Raw genomic sequence first — 24,399 nt, 5'->3', positions numbered from 1 at the left:
TTATGGCACTTACCATAAATAATTATTATCACCTTTTTCATGTTCGCTCTATCACACTGGAAGTCTTTTGAGGATAAGGGCAGTGTCTTTTTTGATCCACAGACCTAGCTCAGGAACTGGGATGTGCTAAGTCAATAATCTTGAATTAACTGAAATTTTCTCCTAAATTTTCCTTTAACCTCCCTTTTGATGGTGGGAAAACTGGGCTGAAAGCCCACACTGTCATCTCTTTTGAAGTCCTTCTAAATCAATTCCTATTATTGTTCCTCATGACTAGCCTCATGCTCATTATTTATTATTCTTTAAGTTCACAGGAAGTACTTAATAAATGCTTATTAAATACAGGCTACTTCCTATAATATTTGTTTTCTGTTCACAGTGATTATTTCTCATTTTTTCCCCAAGGGGTGGGAATTAGGTTAAGAAGGGTAAACTTGCTGGGCATAAAGGTGCACACCTGTAGTCCAACTAGTTGGGATGATGAGGCTGGCAAATTTGAGGTCAGCCTGGGCAATCCTCAGTAAGACTCAAAATTAAAAATAAAAAGGGCTGGGGATATAACTCAGTCTTGTGCACCACTGGGTTCAATCCCTGGTACCCCTCCCACCAAAAAGAAGAGCAAACTCTCTGAACTGTGGGAGACAAAAGAAACCTTTCAAAAGTTGGGCCTTGGCTCACGACTATTCTTCCCACAGTCTGCTAAAGATCTCTTTGGGAATTTCTGGCCACATCATAATATTCATCTATTCCATTTGGCTGTGGACTTGTCAGTGGGGCTGGGAATTATTGTTTTTATAGTGCTGAGTGAAAGATAAAAAAAAAAAAAAAAAGAAACTACTTTGGCAGTCAATTGCAGGTCCTAAAATACTTGCATTTTATTTTTGTATATAAGTCCCACCAATGCCTAAACCAGTAATAATAAGTTAGAGAGCAAATGATGCTACATTGTTTAATTTAATCAATTCAGTGATTTCCCCCCCACACACACCTTTATTTAAAACAATAACTTGACATAATTAAACATTTGATGAAAAACAGAGTGTAAAAAAAATAACTTTTCAGATGGCTCATTTCCCTTGCTTTTAAATCAGAAAGTATAGTTTTGGAACCATGGTAGCTTTATTCATTAACAACTGTTTGTTCCTTGCCTAATTATCAGTGCCTGTTTGGAATTACTCCCTGCCTCCAGTCTCCTTTACAAGGACAGTGCAGGCTCCTGGGATACATTTTTGAAGAAAAGAAAGATCCAGCCTTTTTGGAGCTTATGTTCTTGCAGAGATAGGCAGGATAAATGTACTTTTTTTTTTTGCCTCTGCACCAAGGGCCTTGCACTTGGTACTGTACCACTGAGCTACATTCCAAGCCCTGGGCAGGATAAGTAGTAAAGAAGGTTAAGTAATAAATGAATAAACTGACAATATATTAAAAGGTGATAAATGCTGTTTGTTGCCAAAGTTCTGATTCTGGGGGGTTCCCAATAAATCAGGTCTAGCCATTTACCCCAAAAACTAAGTGGAAAAATTGGGAAAAGCAGGAAAGGAACTTAAATTAATATGGCTGTATTGGGAAGGCAAAGTGAGATCAAGCTTATCAGCCCTCTCTTCAGGATGCTAACATGAGCTTTAGGGTCTTTTTTTTTAATGAGGAGTTTTATTAAATCTTGCCCCCTTTGCTCCTTGAGTACAAAACTCTTTAACATTGTGTGTGATCACATGAGAAGTACGCATGAACATTTTTGGTGGGTGGATACTGAGGATCAATCCAGGGGCCATTAGCCACTGAGCCATATCCACAGCATTTTTAATTTTTTATGTTGAAACAGGGTCTCCCTAAGTTGCTTAGGGCCTCGATAAGTTGCTGAGGCTGGTCTTGAACTTGTGATCCTCCTGCCTCAGTCTCCCAAGTCACTGGGAGCATGAACACTTAGTTGCATGCCAATGTAAGATGACTGTCTCAAGGGAAAGTACATGTTGTGATTTCTTGAGTTCCAAATTGAACTAGCTCTTTTCTTCATGGAACACCAATTTGGGGGGTCATTAGGCTCAGGTTTTCAGTCTTTGAATTGTCATCTTCTGGCTGCTCTTCTTGTCCTCCTCTTCTTCATAACCATCTTCATCTCCCCCCTAGGGGAGGGAAGTGGTCCCCTCCATAGGCATCAGATACCCATCCACCTTTCTCTTGGTGATGCGGACCACAGCTTCCATTTCATCCTGACCGTGAAACTTGTGAAACTCGGGTTCTGAATCTTTTGTGTAAACCACCAGAGACTGAGCTTTAGGTTTAAACAGAGGAAGAATGGGGCAGGGGGCAAAAGGTATCCAGAATTAAACAGTCTTGGTCAAACTATGGTCTGGTTCATCATTGTCTCAGTTTTGGTTCTGCAAGACAGCTCCGAAGAAGTCCTTACTGCTTGAGAAAGCAAATTAATTTGCTGCTCAGGATGTTTACCCACCAGATCTGTAGTCCTCAAAAGGGGAAATTTGGTTCCCATGAGACAATTGCTTTTGCTTAGGGGAGCAACCTGCAAGCTTGCTATTGCAGGAAGGTGTCAGGCAATGACTGGGATCTTATGTAGGTGCCACACCAGTAGTCTGGAATAGAACCTTATAAAAGCTGGCAGTTGAATGTCTCTGCAAATCTTGAAATACATTACTCTTATCTTGATGTCTTTGGTCTCAAAAGGGGACCAGATAGGTTACGTAAAAATAGAGCTAATCAAACTTGTATACCAGTTTTTTGATAAATACTTCTTAAATTACTAACATGCTTAAGTGCAGTTAGCAAGAATCTGACCCAAGATTTAAGGCAAAGGGAACAAATACATAAAAAGAAGGCAAAAGCGCCAAACTTTCTCTTTCTTTTAATTAATCATAAGGCACCAACAAATACAAATGAAGTGTCAGTACTTCTTGCAAAAGCAACTTTTAATTCACTATTATAGTACTTTGGGAATATGAAAATGATGAACATGGAGAAAACCTTATTGACACTTGTAAGGTTTTTGGAGTTTTATAGGTATTGTTGAAATTTGGGATTTGTGTTTCATTTAAATCTTTCTATAACTTTCTATTAAATAAATTTAGAAGCAAACGAAACAGTTGACATCAATAAAAATGGTGAAGTATAGGTCTGAAAACCTGTCCTATCAGGGGCTGGGGTTGTGACTCAGTGGTAGAGTGCTTGCCTAGCATGCATGAGGCATTGGGTTTGATCTCCAGCACCACATAAAAAAACTAAATAAACAAAATAAAGGTATTGTGTCCATCTACAGCTAAAAATATTTTAATTTAATTTTTATTTATTTATCTTTAAATTTTTTATGGAAAGAAATACTCTCTTTTTTAAAAAAATATTTATTTTTTTTAGTTATAGTTGGACATAATACCTTTATTTATTTATCTTTATGTGGTGCTGAGGATCTAACCCAATATATACTTTTTTTTTTCATAAAGACAAAATTTTAGCGATTTGTGAGGCTGAGGCAGGAGGATTGCAAGTTCAAGGCCAGCCTCAGCAATTGAGCAAGGCCCTAAGCAACTTAATGAGACACTGTCTCAAAATAAAAAATAAAAAGCACTGGGGATGTGACTCAGTGGTTAAGTGCTTCTGGTTTCAGTCCCAACAAAACCAAAACAAACAAGTTTTCAGGTTTGCAGCTTTGGGACTGGCAGACTACCATCCAAATCCTAGCTTCATCACTTACTACTTCTCCCCGGGGCTACTTAATTTCTCTTTGTTCCAGTTTTGTCATCTGGAAAAGATTATAGTAATCCTAGTAACTTCATAGAGTTGTTGAGGAGATTAAAGTAGTTGACATGATAACATATGTATAGCATTTAGCACAGTGCTTTGCACCAAGAGTGACTACCAAACTTTTATTTAATACTATGCAAAAATTGTTACAAATATAAGAAAAATATAACAAAATCAATAAATACTCAAATTAACTATCTTACTGTGTTCTCTAACAGTACTGGTATCTTTACTTGCTCTTTGTAGCTCTTACCCAAGTGTTACTAAATGCTGTTTACATGATTCTTTGTTGAATCAATAAGTTTTTAAATTCATAAAGGTAAAAATAATCATTACTTGAGCCACCTGTTTTATTCATTGCATCTACTGTGGTGCCCAACATCAGTGCTCCATGCTGGTTTGTGGGAGGAATGAATGAATGAATGATTAAATGAAAAACATACTACAAAATAGTGTGACTAAAAGAGGGACCAAGGACATGTGGCTAGTACCAGGTACAGAAATGGACTACCCTTACCTCAAACCTGGCATGAGCCTGCAGACCAGGCCCTTCCCAGAGGGCAGAGAAGGTGAAGAGGCAGAGCTTGCTGGTAGGAGCAGAACTGGATGGGAGTGGTGGCCTCTCAGGTTCCTGCCTCTTTAGCTCCCTGGAGGAAGGTGTGTGTATGTGGACATGTCTTTTCCTGTAAACCACCCAAAGCACAGGGATGAGGAGGGGCAGAATGGGGCCTGTTCGGGAGGCTAAACCGGTGTTAGGCTCAGGCCTTATTCTAGCACACTGGAGTGGTGCTCGTGCCACAGCGTGGGGGAGAAATTTCTTAGCCCAAGCAGTGTTAGAGTGAGCCCTAGAGGACAATGTGGGAAAGAGGTGAGAGAACAGGACTCTTCTCTGGGAAAACTGCCTCCTCACAGTCTCACAATGTATTATCTCAGATCACTGGGTCCCAGGGATGGTGCTTGAGGGTTGTGACTGCCCCCCGGTGGGATGCTGTGCCCACACTGGGTCTCTGCACCTTGGTGCATACAGGAGGCAGGTGAGAGTTGGCAGTGATGTTGCTACTTTCATGTTTGTCAAAATCCTCAACTGGCTGGTTTGTCAGTCATCCCAAGGATTTGTTCTTTGATGTGACATTCTTCTCCCTACTTGGTTCCAGAATGGACTTCCAAATCACTACAACTATCTTAGAAGATGCCAGGCCAGCAGTGCCACCCAACACACTCCTGGGCCCTTATTTCCCTACCCCATCCATTCCAGATGTAATGTCTGTCACTGAGAAGCCCCATCACTCCAACTAGGCATGTATTTCCTTGGCTACCAGTAGGGGATTACCTGAGGAAGGCTTTTCCAGGACATAGCAATCTTCCAGGTACTCCATGAGCCTAGCACACAGCCCAATAAACAGACTTTGAGCTCCAAGAACACATTTGAAGAAATGAATTCATCTGTTTATTCTATTTTCCCATGTGCAAGCCCTTCTTTTGAAGGAGTATCACGGAGGCCCTCAAGGGAGGGAGGGCTAGACAGGGGCGTGCATAGCCCTAGGAGCAAGTTTAAAGTCTAGACTTCATTTTAGAGTAGGGTAAAGGGGTACTATTGAAATTTCAGAGAGGACATAACTGGTCTTTAACCTGTGCAAAATCTTGGGGATAAAATAGCAGATGGGGACTCAGGCTGGAGGTGATACAGAAGTGATGAATATGAGGTGGTGGTCAAGATTTAATGCTGCTGAGTGGATGTAGGTTCTGAACCAGGAAAGGCAGTGGCACTTTTGTCAGTTGAGACTGGGTTGGAGCAAGGACAAATCTCACCTCTGGTATGGAGGGTGAGGAGGAAAAGACCAGTATGTGAGGGAGAAGATGATCAGCCTGGCTTTATTGTTGGGATAGGTGACCAAAGAGGATGACTATTATTTTCTATACATCCTTGGTTCTTTGCTTGGGGAGGGGCATACACCATCCTCTAAAGTTTTTAAAAAATTGAGCCATGGCTGAAACCAGAAAAGGAAAAAAAAATAGGTGGAATTGAAAATGGAAGCAAAATCCATGGGGTGGGGAGCTGGGTGGCCCCCTTCAAGTAGCTCAGGCCTGGCAGCTTGTGCTGGGCTTGTGGAAGAGTCCCTCTCACAGAGGCTAAGTACCTCAGGAAGCAAGCCCCAGCCCAGTAGGGCTTGTGTTTCTGCGGGGGTGGACCACCAGTGTCAAGTCACCGCCCCTGCTCCAACCCCACACATGAGCAGGGCTCACTGAAGATTTCCGGAACATGGCAGCTCTCACCAGGAGCATGGACCCAGACTGGAAAGGGTAGGTGTGCTCTCCTAGGTGAGGGCAATGGGGCCTGAGCAGGGATGCCTCACTCCTCCCAGGGGCTCATGTCAGTGTCGATGGCCACACAGTTGTAGGCGGCATAGCGGAGCTTCTCCTCGCATACTTTGGCGCTGTGGGGAGTAAGGCAGGGCTCAGTCGGGCCCCTCCACCACTCCCAAGGGCAAGTGGGCTCCAGTTTGTGCATTTCACTGCCAGAAGTCCTCCCATACCAAGGATGCCACCCCAGGCTGGAGCCTAGGAAAACCCACCTGACATAGTGTGGTAGGAAGAGGGTGCTAGAGCAGGTGGAAGACTCAGGCAGCGCATCTGTGGTCTCATATCTGGGGGTGTTGAGGGACCACAGATTAGGAGATTTGCAGGGGCACGTGAGTGTATGTGTGTGTGTGTGTGTGTGTGTAGGGTGGGCACCTCCGGCTCTCTCTGCTGTACTTGCACTCACCCCAGCTTGTCTGGGTAGATGTAGATCCGTGCTGGCAGGCGGCTGCGGCCTGTCACAAAACGCAGGAAGCGGCTCCGGTCCTCTGGATGGAGGAGAAGGAAATGAGGGAGGTTCTACAGCTTCTACCCTGTTTCTGAATCCCATAAGCAGAGTCCCAGTACAAGCATCACTCTGCCCTCCTCCACTGACCATTGGTGAAATTGTTCAGCGCCTCCCAAAAATACTGCACCCGCGTGTCAGATGGCTCGAAGTCCTCAAATCGAGCTGGAGGGGATAATGTCAGAATTCATTCTTAGGTTTCACCCTGTCTAGTCCTTAAGCTCCATCCCCTGAGCTTCACTGCTCCAGCATCTAGAACTCACTGAGCTTGCGTAGAGCATCCACAGTGACCTCTGGGTCCCCACACACCTTCTTCTCCAACTCTTGCCAGGTCAACAAGTCCAATACAGCCTGCGGCACCACCTTCAGCAGACCTGCCTGCATGGCCGCCACCTGGGGAGGAGAGAAAGGCCTAGCTGGGAGAGAAGGCACAACTCTTAGCTTCCTTTGGGGGCATCTCTTTACCCCTCTGATCAGTAGGAGTGTGGGGCAGAGTTATGGTGGGGGCCAAAGTTCTTAGGATTGGTCCTAGTGGCCTATCAGGAAGGGTTTGGGGTATTTGAGGCTGGGGCTGAGGGTAGTTGTGCCTGGCTGCTACCTGCTCCTTGCTCTCCTCTAGCCGTGCCTTCTGCACCAGTTGGATGAAACGACAACGGTCCTCGTATCCCACTATGATGCCTGTGCCCCCAGGGATCAGTTCTACCACCTGTTGGTCACTCAAGACGGTGGTAAATGTTAGCTCCTTCCCAAACTTGAACTCAAATGTCTCCTTGTCCATTCCCTCCATCACTTCCAGGAGCTTCACCTGGGAGTTGGGGAGAAGCAGGGAGATCAGTACTTCATTAGGGAGGCAGTCTCTGTTCTTTCTTCAAGATGCTCACAGGGAAGTAGAGAGGCAGCCTGGCAAGGCAATCCCCAGACAGGCAATTGGGAGTGAGGGGGCCAGTACAAGGCTGTGGAAGCCTGGAGACAATGCCTAACCAGCCTTGAAAGCTGAGGAAGACATCCTGCAGGAAATGGCATTGGTCTAGTCCCTACTCACCAGCACTGAGTCCACAGCTGGGAAGTCCTTGCTCCAGCTCACCTCCTCACCAGAGAGCTGCTTCCACACAAAACCAGGCAGAGCCAGGACCTGTGTATACAAACACTCACTATAGTTTGTCTTCTCACCTTGAGCTGTACAGGTTTGTTGGCTTTTCCTTCCAGGGACCTAGGCTGATCTGATAGTGCTGTGGATCAGGCTACTCACCAGGAACTCCTTACCCCGAAGGGCAGCCCCCATCAGTTGTCCGATCCACTCATACTTGGCAAAATCTCGGCAGGAAGGATTGGGTACATACATGTCCCGGGCCTCACCAGTGCCGTTGCCCTGCCCCAGAGATAGAGCTGTCAGCATGGCAGGCAATGGAGCCCACTTTATTGCCCTAAACACCTTAAAGAGTTCCCCCAAAATCTCTTTGGGATCCCTGTATGACCCTTCTGAATGTACAAAAGCTTCTCCTTTCCCTGTCTGCCCAAAGGCATTCCTGGGTAGCTCAGTCCCTCTTCTATTCTCTCTAGCTCATTCTGGCACCTGAGAGGTTTGCAGAGATGGAATGGTAGAAACCTGGGGGAGTGGAGGTTATGGGGGTGGGAGATTACCTGGTTGGCTGTGCGCACAAAGAAGGGCAGAGGCACAGGGGTGTCAGCAGAGCTAGGGCACAGCTCTTCTGACATATCTGCCAGGCTGTCTCGGAAACCACCCCCTGAAATGACAGATGTTCTCAGCGGGCACAAGAGCCCAGTCCTTAGAATATGTTTATAAGCAGGCTTCCTATCTTTATTAGCTGGTGACCCCAGAAGCCTCTACAACTCTAATAAGGCAACAAGCCGGACCCCTGTCTTCCTTTTGCAAGGCCTTACCTTGGTCAATGATGCCTTCAGCAATGAATTTACACTCCCACCACTGGTCATAGCGCATGGGCCATCTATAAGTAGGGGTAGATCTCTATTATACTGGGTTATGATTCAGCAGCCAGACATGAGACAGCAAAAGAGCTACAGAGTGGTGATGGTGAGGGGTGTCAGGAACAGTGTGCGGGTGTATGTGTGCACAGTTCCCTGACCAAGTCCCTTACCCTCATGCCATACCTGTAGTCCAGGGGCTTTTCATACTTGTCAGAGGGTTTGAGGCCTTCATAAACCTGGGGGGAGGGAAAGGGGAGGGAGTTGTCTGTGTCAAGGCCTGGTCCTTTCTTGCCCAAAGACTTTGCTCAGGCCCCTCTAGGCTTGGGCCCATAGGCCTTTTACTGAGCTTCCCTCAGTCTAACCCTAGGTGGTCCAGACCTGGGTAAAGACTGCATTCTTGCAGGCAGGGTCCCGAGAGGGGCAGGCACGATGTTCCATGGCAAGGCGACGGTTAATGTATAGGCGTGGCATGAAGCTGGGCTTGCTGCTCTCTGAGTCACGCAAGCACTGGGCCACCAGGCTGGGTCGCTGGCGTGACAGCAGTAGGAACTGCTTCACTTGCTGAAGAGGAGAGGTGGCCAGAACAGGATCAATGGACAGTTAGCTTCTCTCCAGGCTCTGGAAACTTCCTCTATCCCTGGTCTCAATTTCACCATTCCATTCCATTCCAAGCCCAGTCCATTCCCTGTCCTTGCCTCCAGGGGGAGCTTTCTAAAACAAAAAATCTGACATTGTCTTTACCTTAATTAAAACTTTTCCAATGACTCCATAGACTGGGACAAAGTCCCTGCTTCATAGCCTGGCCCTCAGAGCCCTCACCTGCTAGGTCCTGCTTCCTGCCCAGCCCCTACCAGCCTTATCCCCACGTCATCCTCACACCTACCTGCATACTTTTCTTGAGTCATATGGAGCTGCTGGTAGCTAGTGCACACATTTCACACAAGTTGCCCTGCCCCTGCTGTCACCTCTTCTCCCCAGCCCATGTGCATTCTGTATGCTCATCTGGGAAAATCCCCCCAAACATTAAATTTTGATCTTTCGTGTCTGCCTTTCTTCTTGGTTCCCTACAGTAGGTCTTAGGAACTCTGTTGAAGAATGAAATCTATAAGAGCAGGAAAGGAGAGCCCACTGACCAAGCTCACCTTAATCTCACTGAAGGTGCCCAGTGTGTGGTCCCATGCAGGCACCAGGTGGTGCAGGACACTGTCTAGGATCTTGATGAATCTGGGATGGTGGATAAAGATAATGGCAGCTAAAGAGTTTGGCATAGATGTAAGACTCCCCAACTCTCCATACATTGGGACTGAAGGTAGGGTCAGGAGCTACTCTGACTTTTAGAGCAGAACTGAGGCCTGATCCACACAGACACACAAAGCTGAAAGAAGGGGGAAGGGAATGGCCTGCAGGCCCAGGACCAGTCACCTCTGCAGGAGGACAGCTCTACGGTACAGTACTTCTGGATCAGTGCCTTCTAGGCGTGGATATCGCACCAGACTGGCTGGCTGGAAGAGGTCTGCATTCAACCCTAGTTCCCGCTGTCTTGATGACTTGATCTTGACCCCTCGAAGACGAACATCGATGCCATCATCTGGGCAAGGGATCAGGGTGAGTTCATTTACTGAATTTGCTGTCTTCTTGGCCCTGAGATCAGGGAATGGCTCCTTAATGCTCAGCCTTTTGTCATCCTATGACTTGGAACCTTAGGGATCCTATTCTATCACCTGGTTCTTTGCTAGCACCTCTATAATGCTGGCATGCTTGAATGTCTCAACTTCTCTTCTAGGTGAGTCCAACCACTCCTATGGTTTTAAGGCCATAGGTTTATATGACACCTCTAGCTTGGCTCTGGCCCCACACCTTCAAATCCTGGAGTTAGTCCAGCCATCATCTCATCATCTTCGCTTGCCCATATCAAGACCCAGGGGCTCCTTTTCCTTTTTTTTTTTACACATTTTAAAAAAAATTGGTGCATTATAATTATACATAATAGTGGGATTTGTAACATATTTGTACATATACATGATATAATGATATAATTTGGTCAATATTGTTCCCCAGTCCCTTTCCCTTATAGTCTTTAGACCCACCTCGGCACTCCACAATGCGGATCTCGATGATTGGCAAGTGGACTGTCATGTCCTCCAAGACGCAGACATCCCCAATCAGGGTCCTGAGGAGATGGGTGTGAGGCACTTCAGACAGTCGATGCCTCAGGCCTTTAGGGATTGCTGGGATCCCACCCAAGTTTAAGCATCCAAGCTGGATGGTCTCATTGCTAGAATCACATCCCACCTCCTACCCCAGGCCGGCCTGCTCACTCGTCAATGCTCACGTCACTCAACTTCTTCAGGTTGTCCCCTTCGCCCCCATAGACTACCACTCGCTTAGGCATAAAATTGTCATCTGTGGTATCCACTGTGAGTAGCAGCTTCCTAAAGGGGTCAGAGTGTGCACTGAGTCTCTATGCACCCACAGGCACATGAGTCACCCAACCCAGGTCTGCTCAGAGCCTACTCACTTGACAATGGTGCCCTTCTTCATAGTAAGCCGTACCCAGTGCTGGCACTGGGACCCATCACTCTCCCAGTAAGTATCCGCATTGCTGTCCGTCAGGCAGGACACATTGAATTCCTCCTAAGGAGAGACAGAGTGGTGGGGTCAGCTGTTACCCTCACTTCTGCTTTGGGACAGGGAGCAGAAGACAGAAAGCATAGTGAAGATGGGCTAAAAGGGCAACTGATATGGGGTAAAGGTATGATTAGGGTAAGGTAGGAGGGAGTCTAGGGGTTCCTATAGGACTTCCAAGATGGGGAGCTGGACTGAGTGTGGCCCTGGTTTGGAGGTGGGAAATCTGGATCTAACCTTGAGGGATGCGACTATATTTTGCCTCAAGAGGGAGGAGTCCCAGCACCCACCGTGTAGGAGGACACGTCTATGCTCTCCACATACTGCTTCACGCTACCCAGGTTCTCATCCTCCTTGCCCAGGTGGTCATACAAGAAGTGGATCAGGTCCTCGTCGCACTCGTAGGTCCATGTTGGGGGCACATAGCTAAGCAACCCCAAGCCCCTAATTAGGCTGGGCCCAGACTTGGAGCTCCCTCCTCCCCATCTGGTACAGCTCACTCACAGTAGCCTTTGTACAGCTTCTGTGTATGCCTCCGCTGGTTGAGGCCTTGATCCGAGGCGATGTGAGTATGTCAGGTCCACCACCTGTTCCCATCTGTGGGCACACAGTTGAGGGTGGGTGGGAAGGCATGAGTGGACAGCAGGATATCACCAGCAGGATCTGGAACCTTCTCCAGAGCTCTAGCTCCTTGCCTCCATAGCTCTATGCCAACTCCCTCAGGTCCTGTTCCTTTCTGCTCTTAATGTTACCTCCATTTCAAAATCCTCCCCCGCCAATCCCCACCCTGGATGTGTTGGTGGTCCCAGCCCCTCATTGCCCGATATCCTATAGCAAGCCCTGCCCCTTCAAGTGCAGGACCTGAGCACTGGTCGGTAGTCCACGCCAAAGAGCTGCTGCTGCCGCTGGAGGTGGTCAGGAGTGTCGATGGGTACAAGGCGGGCCCCGCCCTCCGCTGGGCGGCATACCAGCAGCCAGCCTTCGTCTAGTCCGCAGTCACCCAGGTGTTCCGCCAGCTGCTCCTGCAGGGACCGCCAGATGGGGACAGCCATCAGGGAACTGCTCAGCTGCTCGCCCTGCCCAGCCCAGGGTAAAGGGCGCCGAATACAGTGCCAGCTCAATATAGGGCAGGAAAGGGGAACGGAGACGTTTCTGGACGCGGAGATCTTTGGAGGAGCCTCGGGTAGGCCAGAGCTTACCTTGGTCAGTTTTACCCAGAGACCATGGCCGTTGCATAGCTCCTCGCCCGTGGTGCGCACACAGGCGCCGCGCCGAAGTTCGATGCTGTCTCGGGCTGCACGAAGGGGCCCAGAGGCGGTTCCAGGGGCTGGGCCCGAGGCACCCACACGCAGCCCTAGGCCCTCTGCCTCCCACACCGGCAGCATCACGCGCGACGGTCCTGCCGGGTCCTTGTAAAGCTTGTACAGCACCTCTCGCGGCACGAAAGCCAGCGCTGCCGGCAGCGGTCGCCCGGCGCGGAGGCTCCGTGCTGCCTCCGCCAAGAAGCGCACGCGACCCAGCAGCTGCCTTGGGGACTCTAGCGCCGCGCCCGGGCCAGGGCCTGCCATGGCGAACTAGCTGAGGGACACCAGGAGTAATTCTGCCCTGGGAGCACCAGCCGCGACCACAGCAGAGCTTCCCACCACGCCCTGCTCCGCCTTCTGCCAACCTTCGCCGTATGTTCTAGACTAAGCGCATCCTACACTTTTGCTGTATAATCCTGAGTACTCTGATGGTCAATGCAATTACACGTACATCTGTGTCCTCCCACCCAGCCAGCCAGACCCAAGATTAGTGGTTTCTACCTGACCAATTTCCCTCTCTCCATTCCTATCGCTACTATCATTTTATCTCCAATGCTCCTACCCTAGTTCAAGTCACTACCCTATCTATCCTGTATCATTACAATAGCCTTTCTCCCCACCCAGCTTTCTTTCTTTCTTTCTTTCTTTCTTTTTTTTTGTACTGAGGATTGAACCCAGAGGTGCTCAACCATTGAGCCACATCCCCAGACCTTTTACATATTTTATTTAGAGACAGGATCTAACTTGATAAGTGCCTCACTAAATTGCTGAGGCTGGTTTTGAGCTCTCAATCTTCCTGCCTCAGCCTCCTGAGCCGCTGGAATTACAGGCATGCGCCTGGGTGGTGTAATTAACATATTTGGGAGAATGGTGCCTTCCCTGACCACTGACAGGAGGCTTAAGTCATTCCGGATCGATTGCAACTCCTAATCCCAGGATATTTACAGTCATTTTCTATTTAATATGATTGACAGGGGCTGGGGATGTGGCTCAAGCGGTAGCGCGCTCGCCTGGCATGCGTGCGGCCCTGGATCGATCCTCAACACCACATACAAATAAAGATGTTGTGTCCGCCGAAAAAACTAAACAATAAATATTAAAATAATAATAATAATAATAATAATAATATGATTGCCAATTTCCGTTTCCCCATCAGACTGGAAGAGCAGTTTGTTCTTAAAAGCAGGGGCTGTGTTGCTCAGCGCGCTAACCTTAGAGGTCATCACATGAGAACAAATTCCTCACCCTACCTGAAAAAGTAGTTTCAATGGAGTTCTTTTGGGCTTTTGTTGTTGCGTCGCTACAATGGACTTTACGGTGAAAGTGATTGGGGTCCTCCAGGCAGCAGCCGGGGCAGCCCTAGAGCTGTCAGTGGAGCCCAATCACGTGGTTTTCAACATGGCGAACCCCTTGGTTTACTTCAGGAAGGGGCGGAGCTTGGACTGGGGGCCGGCTCAAATTCATGTGTGTGTTGATTCTGCGCGCAGTTACTGAGAGTTTACCATGGAAGCGAACGGTTTGGGGTGAGTTCTATGCTGCAAGCGGGGTGGCTAGCGAGACTTGGGATCTGAATTTTCCAACTCAGTTATCTGTCCCTATACCCTCATATTCCTGCAGTTCTCCCATTGTGGACTCCTGTCGCTGGGATCCCGAATGCTCCCAACTATGGGATTTCTGAGACCTTCATTTCAGGGACCGTTTTATGGACTGCGTCCTCCAGACATTCTCTTAGGGGATGCCCCAGAACTTCTAACTAGGATCTCTATTCTGGGACCATCTATTCTGCTCCTTTTTTGACTATTTCCCAGCCTGGAGATTCATTAGTCTAGTGACCATTTCCCTCAAAACTATTCTTACTGGGCTTTTAGAGCTTGGGAGGGCTGGGAGTACGTGTAGGAAAGCGGCCCCAGCGCGGGCCCTTGAGTCTGTGTACCACCTGATAGGCAGAGAGGAGGCCTAATGCGCGGGGAGCCACAGTTTGCTAGCTGGTCTGGAGGAGGTAGATAGCAGTGCCCGATTGAATCGACTTTAAGAACCCTTGCTTTCACCATCCACCGGCTTAGCGTATTGATTCCTTCCCCCAACCCCATCTGATCACTAGATCTCAGAATTTTCCGGAGCTGAAGAATGACACGTTCCTTCGAGCAGCCTGGGGAGAGGAAACAGACTACACTCCTGTTTGGTGCATGCGGCAGGCAGGCCGCTACTTACCAGGTCAGGGTCAGGGCCCAGAATTCTAGATAACTGGGGAGACAGCGGAGGATTCTGGAGGCCTGAAAGTTGAGGTCTGTCTTCCTTCTCTCGGCAGAATTTAGGGAAACCAGGGCTACCCAGGACTTTTTCAGCACCTGTCGCTCTCCTGAGGCCTGTTGTGAACTGACTTTGCAGGTGAGGGGTCCACAGAGGGAGGTATTTATGCCTACAGCTTGCCACCTAGCAACTCGTTTCCATTCCCTACAGCCACTGCGTCGGTTCCCTCTGGATGCTGCCATCATCTTCTCCGACATCCTTGTTGTACCCCAGGTACCCACTTAAACCCGATTCTGAAATGTGTAAAAAAAAAAAAAAAAAGAGAAAGGAAGAAAAGGATTCCTTGGAAATCTTATTAGTCCTGCCAAGATTCAAGATAAGTACATATCATAGCTGGATAGAGGGAAAAATTAAGACTGAAAGAGATGAGTTTAGCTGAGTTTTATTCTCCATTTCCTTTCCTATTGGTATGGGCTGAACAGAACAGACTTTTTGAGACAAGGTCTCAATAAGCTGCTGAGAGCCTCACTAAATTGCTGAGGCTGGCCTTGAACTTGTGATCCTCCTATCTCAGCCTCCCAAGTCTTTGGAATTACAGGTATACTTTGCTGCACCTGGCTGGGATCCAGTTGTTTTATCCCCCTCCAGGCATTGGGCATGGAGGTGACCATGGTACCTGGCAAAGGACCCAGCTTCCCAGAGCCATTAAGAGAAGAGCGGGATCTAGAACGTCTACGGGATCCAGAAGTAGTGACCTCTGAGCTGGGCTATGTGTTCCAAGCTATCACACTTACCCGACAACAGCTGGCTGGGCGTGTGCCACTGATTGGCTTTGCTGGTGCCCCGGTAATATGGGAAAAGCAGGGGATTGGGGTATGACTCTGGCATATCTGGTGTAGACAGGGAAGGAAGTGTCAGTGTGGCTTCTGCATTGTGACATCTTTGTATCCTTCTGCAGTGGACCCTGATGACATACATGGTTGAGGGTGGCAGCTCAAGTACTATGGCTCAGTCCAAGCGCTGGCTCTACCAAAGACCTCAGGCCAGTCACCAGCTGCTTCGCATCCTCACTGATGCTCTGGTCCCATATCTAGTAGGACAAGTAGCTGCTGGTGCCCAGGTGAGTCCTGAGGGGGAGACAAATAGGCTGGGGTTTGGACTATAAGAATAAAAAACAATAGTCTCCTGAACTGGAGAGGGCAGGGATCTTATATTGGCCTTGATCTGGCTAGAGCAGCCAAGCCCACCCTGACCCTGGGGTGAGGGTGGGGGCTTAATACTCTTGAGTGAAAATCAAAGCTAGCATTGGGATCTGGAGAAGGCAAACTTTTTGACTGGAACTGGGTTTATAGGCTCAGGCAGTATCAGGGCTTAGTCACCTAGGAAAATGATGCACATTCTGTATATGGAACCTGAGGTATTTCTTTTTTTTTTTTTTTTTCTTATTTTTCTTCACCACCCTGTAACTATAGGCATTACAGCTCTTTGAGTCCCATGCAGGGCATCTTGGCCCACAGCTCTTCAACAAGTTTGCACTGCCCTATATCCGTGATGTGGCCAAGCGAGTAAAAGCCAGGCTGCAGGAGGCAGGCCTGGCACCTGTGCCCATGGTGAGGATTGGGATAGGTTGAATAAAGGTGGGTCTGTGGAGTATTCAGGGTAAGTCTTGCATGGACTGAAGTGACCACAGGAGGGCAGCAGAAGTGCATCCAAGAAAGGTTAGTGGGCACAGCAAGGCCCTAAGTGTAATCTCACATCCGCTTTTTCCTCCAGATCATCTTTGCTAAGGATGGGCATTTTGCCCTGGAGGAGCTGGCCCAGGCTGGCTATGAGGTGGTTGGGCTTGACTGGACAGTGGCCCCAAAGAAAGCCCGGTGAGTGATAGAGGTTGGACCTTTGAGATTAAGGCAGGGGTTGCCGGTGGGAAGCTGCCAAGTATGCAGTCACCAGAATGTGTTCCTGGTTCTGCCTCTAGGGAACGTGTGGGGAAGTCGGTGACCCTGCAGGGCAATCTGGACCCCTGTGCCCTGTATGCATCTGAGGTAATAATCAGGGCCTCTATGGGTGCACAAGTTTGTCTCTCTGATATGGCTATGTGATTATGTGTCTGATGTATTTGTCTCTCTTCTCTACTCCATACATACAACGTAAGCCTGTGAAAGGCAAGAATTTTTGCTGTTGTTCATTTGTTTTTTCTTAGTGTCTGGCCCATATACAATATCTGATAAATTTTATTGATTAAATGATAAAATAACACCAAGTAAAAGCATGCCTACGTGTGTATGTTACTATTAGGCATAGGGAGGACAGAGGCTTATAGATCTCCCTATTTTCGGTCCCCCAGGAGGAGATTGGGCGATTGGTGCAGCAGATGCTTGATGACTTTGGGCCAAAACGCTACATTGCCAACCTAGGCCATGGGCTTTACCCTGACATGGACCCAGAACACGTAGGGGCCTTTGTGGATGCTGTGCACAGACATTCACGTCTACTTCGACAGAATTAAGCATATATACCTCTTCTCTTAAGTATATGGATGATTGTTTTCTGGAAAATAAAGTTCCATAATTGAAGTCTAGTATGTGGTTTTTTTATTTTATTTTTTTTTTTTTTTAGTTTTCAGTGGACCTTTATTTATATGTGGTGTTGAGAATCAAACCCAGTGCCTCACATATAACTAGCTCTATCACTGAGCTACAACCCCACCCCTAGCATGTGGTTTTGCTTATGAGAGATTGTGCTCTAATCTTCAGTTCTTTCCTTCCCTGGAGCCTCCCCTGTATCCCCTCCCACAAGTCTCAAGGCTCAGTTATCAGTGAACATGGACTATTGCACTTAAAGTTAGGGTTCTCACTACCATTATGCCTTCATATATCCAAGTCCCACAACTTCAAGGAGTTGGGTAAAGCTTCCTAGAAGTTGGGACTATGACACTGCATAGAAAGGGATGGGTTACCCACAGCATACAAAGCCCAAATTAATAGGCTTTGTGTCTGGGGAAGAAGGGGAATACTGATCAAAGAGAGGCACAGAAGTGCCTAAAACACTTCAGGGAGTCCTAGAAAGAAAGAAAGATGCAATCTAGGTAAGGAGGGAGAAGCTAAGGAACCCTCAGCTTTGACACTAAATGATGGGGAAGACAAAGACTCAAAGCTAAGCTGTTTGGGATTTAAGCCTTAGAATAGGCCAACACCAAGGCAAGAAGGCCTCTGAAGCTACAAGGCCCTCTGGCACTAAAGTGTTGCTTTGTATTATTTTCTGAGCAAACCCTTTAATTTTCTCAGGATCTTGGGATCCTGCCCATCATGGTGACACCTTTGAGGACAAGCTTCTGAGGTGCTTGTGAACTCTGTAGAGGAGTCTTGTGTGGCAGGAAATTCTTCATCTGTCATTTTCTACATCCCTGTTAGGTCCAAACAGTTCCTTGTCCCAGCTAGAGCAATGCAGAAGCAGAGAAGGGCCTCATTTATTGAGAGAACACAAGTTCTACTTTTAGAAAAATGATCTTTTCTGTGATTCATGATTTATTCATAGAAAAGCACTGTGAATTCACACACTTGCTAAAAAAGGGCAATCGTGATACAGAAATGGAAGTGGCTTCTCTTGTTTACCAACCCATTGGGCTGAGATGTTGTAGGGGCCCTTCGCTGGAGGGCAAGACTTTAGTAGCCACAAACAGCAAATACAACTTTCTGGTCAGTTTGGAATAAAAAAGATGACAAACAGTTTTCCAAGAGGAAAATAAAGCAGACAGGTTCTTGGTTCACACTCTAGCTATATCACCCATTCCCTATCAAACCCCATCCCAACTCAAGAACTAAGACACAAAAAACAGTAAACACCCAAGACACTGGTATCCAATTGACTCTTCTGAATGCTCTTGCTACCTCCTATAATAACTCCAGGTTGAACTCCAGGGTCAGGAAGGTAGCAGGAACATGATACACTGTGGAAGTCAGTTAGGGCTAAGATAAGGGTTGCCCACTTGATGGAAAAGGGAAAGGCCAAGGGATACCAGCCTTAATCTCCAAATCAGTGACCGCTGGGACTATGACAAAAGCAGGCAGAGGAAGCTTGAGGTAGAAAGGCAGGGGGAGAAAGCACGTATGGATGAGAATTGTAGAGCTGAAGCAGCCAATCTTAGAACAGAGGGGACACTGGTGCTTAGAAGCTTGTTTGTCAAGAAAGAATGGTGAAGGGAGGTGCATAGAGATGGGAACAAATGTTCAGTTGTTGAGAGAGATTGAGAGGAAGGGGGAAGAGAGATCTGGCAGAAAAAGAAGGGACACATTCATGCAGATCTTCCAACATGAATACAGACATACCCATGTAGAAATATCTCAGTTACACTTATAAAGACACACAGATCCATGAACAGCAGGCATACACACACAGACACAGTCATTTATAACTTGTACTCATGTGCCCAGATACACACATATACTAATCATGCAAACATGAGTACACTTAGTTATGTATTTTCACACATGCACAAATGAAACAGTGAACACACAAACCCACAGTCCAACGCACACATGTATCACATACACAAATTAGAGATGAAACCAGATACTCTCTAACATAAAGGTGACCAGAGTAGATGAATATTATGAGCTCAAATGGCTTCCCAGACCTTCACTTTCTCCCTGCACTTGTTACTGAGGTGTCCAGCAGGCTCCTGGAGAGGTTGTGTGAGGCAGGATCAAGAGTTCAGTGTCCTCATAGCAAGAGTCTTAAGTCCAGTATTGGCCTCTCCCTCACCCACCACTGGACTACAGATGCCCTGTTTACAGGCTGGGGTTTCTGCATAGACAAGCTTGGGATTCATTTTAATTGGCCATTTTTCTCCCTGCCACCCCTACTTGTCCATTGCTAACAGCATACACTCTGCAAGGGAAACCTGAGAAATGGTTGTGAGTCTCCTCAGAAAACAAGCCTATCCTCCCACCCACAGCTACTTTAAGTGCCCATCAAATCAGAACCAGAATTATAAATAGTTACAACTTTACAATTATTGGCAACACATATACTATAATATTTACAGTACCATAAATGCTTCTGTTTCTCTGGTTAAGCAATCCCTGAGACGGAACAGTGTCTGTGTTTGCCAAGGGAGATAGGGCCAATGCCCAGGACACGCAGGATATAGGGGCGTGAGGTGGCATGTTGTGGGATTTCTGATCAATCTGCAGGGCCCAGCTCCTCCAGGAACAGTGGGCTGTAGTGAGAAGTTTGCCAAGGCATAAAAATTGGCTAGAGTTGGACTCTTTCTAATCTTAGCCCTGTGGTCCTTTGGCCTCAGCCATAGGTGCTCAGAGTCCTCCCAGGGTAGACAAATGCTTCAGTGTCCTTGGCCTGACTTGATGGTACCTGGATGCCCAGGCTGCCCTGGAAGTAAGCTATCTGCTTTCTCAGCCAAAGCGCTCTCGAACCAGCAGCATCAGCTTCTTCTTGCCTTTGTAAATCTGTTTGAGGTTGTCAATGAACTGAGCAAATTGCAAGTGGCCATCCTGCGGCAGCAGGAAAGTCTCCCGAGCCTTGCTCAGAAACTCAATGAACTCTCCATAGTGGCGAGGGCTGATGTGTGTCAGGCGTGAGTGTGTAGTGTTGATATAGGCATTGATGGTGGCATCCAGCAGCTGGCGCAATGGAGCTTTGTCAGTTGACATGAGCTTTCCAGAGCTGCGGCGGCCTGGGATGCCAGCCAGGCCAGGTGCAGTCACTGTGCAGCGCCGCAGGATGTCTGAAAGCACAGTGGCACAATGCACACTCTTCACCACTAGGGGGATGAGGGCTGCCAACTCATTCTTGCCCAGCGAGTGGCTGAGGGCACAAGCCCAGAGCACATCATTAATGGCCGGGTGGGTGTCCTGGTTATAGGCCAGGTTAAGATGGCTCATGGCCAGTGAGGCCAGCTTGAAGGCACGTAGCGGATAGCCACGGAGCTCCATGTAGCGGGCAATGGTGAACAGCTGTGAATGGGTCATACCACCAGCGGCAGCATCAATGGCAATCTGGTAGGCTGCCTCAAAGGCGATGTGGTCTTTCTCACAGAGTGTGAGGGCTGACAGGGCACAGCTCTGTGGATCCTTCATAGCACACTGCAGGGCCAGTGTGCGAGCACAACTAGCCAGTTCCTCCCGCTGTGGGTAATCAAGACTGAGACGCAGGATAGTGGTATGGGATACAGCTGTAGCAGCTACAATACTAGTAGCCTCGGTGGGGGTGAAGAGTGTATACCAGCTCTGCAAGATGCTCACCAGGGCCCGCACACCTGTCAGGGAGAGCCTGAGCTCAGCAGTGGCCATCCAGGTCCTGATGCAGGTCTGCCCAGATTACCATTTGGGGTCTGAACTTGGCCTGCAGAGATGAGTTCTCCCTCCTCCACAGCAGCCTTGAGATGATCTGAGGCAAACCAGGGCAAGGGGAACATCCCAGATGGCCAGACCCTGTTTGGGGTCTCTTCCCACCCCTTCCTTGCCCAGGTCAGAGGGTTAAAGGTCTCTGCAAGGCTCTTAGCCCCTCCCATGGATAGAACAACAGAGCCTGTGGTTTGCAAGCCTCAAGGCAGGGGTTGCAGGTCCACCTGGGGTTTCTACCTAAAGTGGGGCCTCTGGAGGTAAAACTCTTGTGCTGGTGCTTTGGGCTCTAGAAGGTATCCCAAGCCTCCAAGTTGTCTGAAGTTTCTCAGAAGCATGGCAGGGACTGGAACCACTACCTCCTAAGGGAGCACCTGAGTATTGGGGGCTGAAAATGCATCATTCAGATTTGTCTCTGAGGATTAAAGTACAGCTGAGACAGGCACAGTGGCACATGCCTATAATCCCAGCAGCTTGGGAGGCTGAGGCAGGAGAATTGTGAGTTCAAAGCCAGCCTCAAAAATTTAATGAGGCATTAAGTAACCCAGTGAGACCCTGTCTCTAAATAAAATTCAAAATAGGGCTGGGGATGTGGCTCAGTGGTTGACTGCCCCTGAGTTCAATCCCTGGTACCCAAAATAAATAAATAATTAAGTGTTGCTGACATCAGGACATGGTACAACCAGTGAGGGCAGAGCTTGAACTGACTAAATAGAGGCCATTTTTTCCTATTAGCAGCCTCTCCTTTTCTAGGACACAAGGAATGGGTATGTGACAGCTCATCAGCCTGTCCCAAGAGTTGGGCCTAAAAATTTCCCTAGGGGTACTAGAAATTTCCCTGGGGGTAGAGTGAGGTAGGAGACTCACCCACTTCTGTAGCACAGGTCACCAACCATCGTACCATTTCCCTGCGCCTCCAGTTAAGGGTTGATAAGGTCATCCGCATCACCTGGGAACAAAAGAAGCATATCTAGTTGGCTAAGCCTGACTATTATGACCTCTTTCTCCCCACTTCCTTTTGCCATTCATTCATGCAACAAATATTTTTTGGTGCCTTAAACAGTGGTCTTGCGAGCTGTGGTTGTGGCTCAGTGGTAGAGTGCTTGCCTGGCACATGCAAGATCCTGGGTTCAATCCTCAGCACCACATAAAAATAAATAAATAAAATACATGTATTGTGTCCAACTACAGCTAAATATAAATATAAAAAATGAAAACAAAAGAAACAGTGCTCTTTCCCCTGGTAAGTATGGACAGGTTTAATTTCTGCTTGACATCTCTCTTTAGATAAGAAGCTTCTCTAATAACCCAAAACAAAGAAAATTCCTATACTTTGCTTGGCTCAGAAGAATGGAGAGGTGGGGAGAAGGTGGGGATCCCTTATAGCCTAAAGCTATTCTACTTCTGGCCTTAACCTAAAAATGGAACCCAGTTTACAACCCAATTTGCTTTATGCCTAGCTTGGAATTTGTGTTCTGGGGACAAAGAACCAGACTTGGTCCACATTCAGCCCCTTAGGGATCTTATCTTCTGCAAATTGTCACTATACCAGAAGCCTGGGAACAGATCACTCCTACCCCATACCTGTAATCCTAGCTCCAGGGCTACGTTGAGCAAGGTGCTGTCTGTACCACTGTCCGTGGGAGTAGCAATCTTGAATGCATCTTGGGCCAGTTTAAAGATGAGGGAGGAAGAATGGATGTGCTTCTGTATTGCTTCCAGAATAGTTCGGAGTCTCAGAGTATCCCCTGAAGGCGTTGAGAGAAGGGGCACTGATAAGGTTTGCCTTAAAGTTTCCCTAGGCAGCCAGTTGATCACAATAAATACTGGTTGAAATATCAATTCGTAGAATGCTCCTGAATGATACCATCCCTTCTGGGTAGCCAAGCTGTCTCCAATGAACTCACTGGTAGCTCATTCTGTATCTAGGTATCCATATGAATTCACTTCTTTACACCTTTTCCTCTTTCCCTACTCTTCATCCACTATATCCTTAGGCTTTTTAGAGATGAAAAACAATTTTCTTTCTTTTTTTTTTTTTTTGAAAATCAATTTTCTTGAACACCTAAATTTTGAGAACCTCTTACACAGGTGGCCAGAAGCCAAATAACTGTCAAAATAATAAAAAAAGTATGCAGTTCATTTGTGTGTGTGTATTTGTGTGTGGTTCTGAGGACTGAACCCAGGTGTGCTTTACCACTGAACAATGTACCCACTCCTATTTATTTTGAGTCCTATTTTATTAAGTTGCTAATGCTGGCCTTGAACTTGTGATCCTCCTATGTCAGCCTCCTGAGTTGCTGTGATTACAGGCACGCACCACCATGCCTAGCTATGCGGATCCCACTATTTTCTTTTCTTTTCTTTTTTCTTTTAGATTCCATTTTTCTAACAAAAAAGATAAACAGCAGTGTGTATGTAGTGTATGTGCATAAATACATATTTTTGGTACCTGGGACTGAACTCAGGGGCACTTAACCACTGAGCCACATTCCAAGCCCATTTTTGTATTTTATTTATAGTCTCACTGAGTTGCTTAGTGCCTGGCTAAGTTGCTGAGGCTGGCTTTGAACTTGAAATTTTCCTGCCTCAGCCTCCTGAGCTGCTGGGATTATAGGTGTGCGCTACTGTGCCTGGCCACTATTTGCTTTTTCTGGAGAAAAGGGGAGCTAGGCGAACACTTCCTATTCTATAGACAAAGATTCTATACAAAGAACTAGTACATGGAGTTAAGGAACTGTATCACCATATGAAACAATGGTTGTTTCATGAAGGCAGTATAAAAAATTAGTGTATCTTATGAAGGGTAAATATGTGAACTAAAGACAACAAAACTATGTCTTATGATTTGCTTTGCAGTTGTTGATAAAGTCAAAGAGGCATGAGTTTAGGCTTTGGAGTAAAATACACTGAGGACTGAATCTGGTATAGCCATTAAATAATTCAGTTACTACTTCTATAAAATGAGAACTGTAACCTTCAGGATTGTTTTGAAAACTATAAACAATTTGTGCATAGTTAATAGTCTATGATTCCATTTTTCTAACAAAAAAGATAAATATCAGTGTGTATGTAGTGTATGTGCATAAATACAAATAGAAAATCTCCAGAACTATTTATACTAATGTCTTATAATAATTATCTTTTCCTTTCTTTCTTTAAATACTGGGGATGGAACCCAGGGACACTCTACTACTGAGCTACATCCCCAGCCCTTTTTATTTTTTGAGATAAGACCTGGCCCAGGCTGGCCTCTAACTTGTGATCCTCCTGCATTGGCCTCCCGAGTAGATGGAAT

The 24,399-nt window shown here is 47.1% G+C and overlaps 3 protein-coding genes across 4 annotated transcripts in view; 1 reads left to right on the top strand and 2 right to left on the bottom strand.

Moving 5' to 3' along the window:
* Positions 1-5,177: 5,177 nt before the first annotated feature.
* Positions 5,178-12,827, bottom strand: Hectd3 (HECT domain E3 ubiquitin protein ligase 3). Its single transcript, XM_046469205.2, has 21 exons — positions 12,388-12,827; positions 12,050-12,210; positions 11,693-11,785; positions 11,479-11,614; positions 11,082-11,197; positions 10,882-10,995; positions 10,651-10,733; positions 9,986-10,151; positions 9,706-9,787; positions 8,942-9,124; positions 8,747-8,799; positions 8,519-8,583; positions 8,258-8,361; positions 7,866-7,985; positions 7,659-7,748; positions 7,215-7,421; positions 6,880-7,009; positions 6,707-6,781; positions 6,518-6,599; positions 6,327-6,398; positions 5,178-6,188 (listed from the first exon to the last, which is right to left on the bottom strand). Exons 1-21 carry the CDS (start codon positions 12,754-12,756, stop codon positions 6,104-6,106), a joined length of 2,586 nt encoding a protein of 861 aa, XP_046325161.1. The 5' UTR covers positions 12,757-12,827; the 3' UTR covers positions 5,178-6,103.
* Positions 12,828-13,876: 1,049 nt separating this feature from the next.
* Positions 13,877-17,320, top strand: Urod (uroporphyrinogen decarboxylase). 2 transcript variants are annotated; one of them, XM_046469023.2, is made up of 10 exons: positions 13,877-14,015; positions 14,594-14,706; positions 14,801-14,880; positions 14,953-15,015; positions 15,391-15,588; positions 15,701-15,862; positions 16,215-16,352; positions 16,516-16,616; positions 16,718-16,784; positions 17,087-17,320. In XM_046469023.2, the coding sequence occupies exons 1-10, from the start codon at positions 13,996-13,998 to the stop codon at positions 17,246-17,248; spliced, it is 1,104 nt and encodes a 367-aa protein (XP_046324979.1). In that variant the 5' UTR covers positions 13,877-13,995; the 3' UTR covers positions 17,249-17,320. The 2 variants fall into 2 exon arrangements, with proteins under 2 accessions (XP_046324979.1, XP_046324980.1); XM_046469024.2 differs by lacking the exon at positions 14,953-15,015.
* Positions 17,321-17,377: 57 nt separating this feature from the next.
* The window catches only part of Zswim5 (zinc finger SWIM-type containing 5), a 185,993-nt gene continuing 178,971 nt past the window's right edge, over positions 17,378-24,399 (bottom strand). Inside the window, exons 12-14 of the mRNA XM_046418776.2 lie at positions 22,686-22,849; positions 21,969-22,050; positions 17,378-21,016 (exon numbers count right to left, since the gene is read on the bottom strand). Of these exons, the coding sequence (XP_046274732.1) occupies positions 20,154-21,016; positions 21,969-22,050; positions 22,686-22,849 (1,109 nt within the window). The 3' untranslated portion in view covers positions 17,378-20,153. The remainder of the gene's footprint in view (positions 21,017-21,968; positions 22,051-22,685; positions 22,850-24,399) is intronic.

The sequence above is a fragment of the Marmota monax genome, unplaced genomic scaffold (genome assembly GCF_021218885.2).
Source record: "Marmota monax isolate L192 unplaced genomic scaffold, Marmota_monax_Labrador192_F-V1.1 WCK01_AAM20220418_F8-fsc00008, whole genome shotgun sequence".
In the NCBI taxonomy this organism is placed as follows: Eukaryota; Metazoa; Chordata; class Mammalia; order Rodentia; family Sciuridae; genus Marmota; species Marmota monax.
This window is presented reverse-complemented; position numbering and strand designations above follow the sequence as displayed.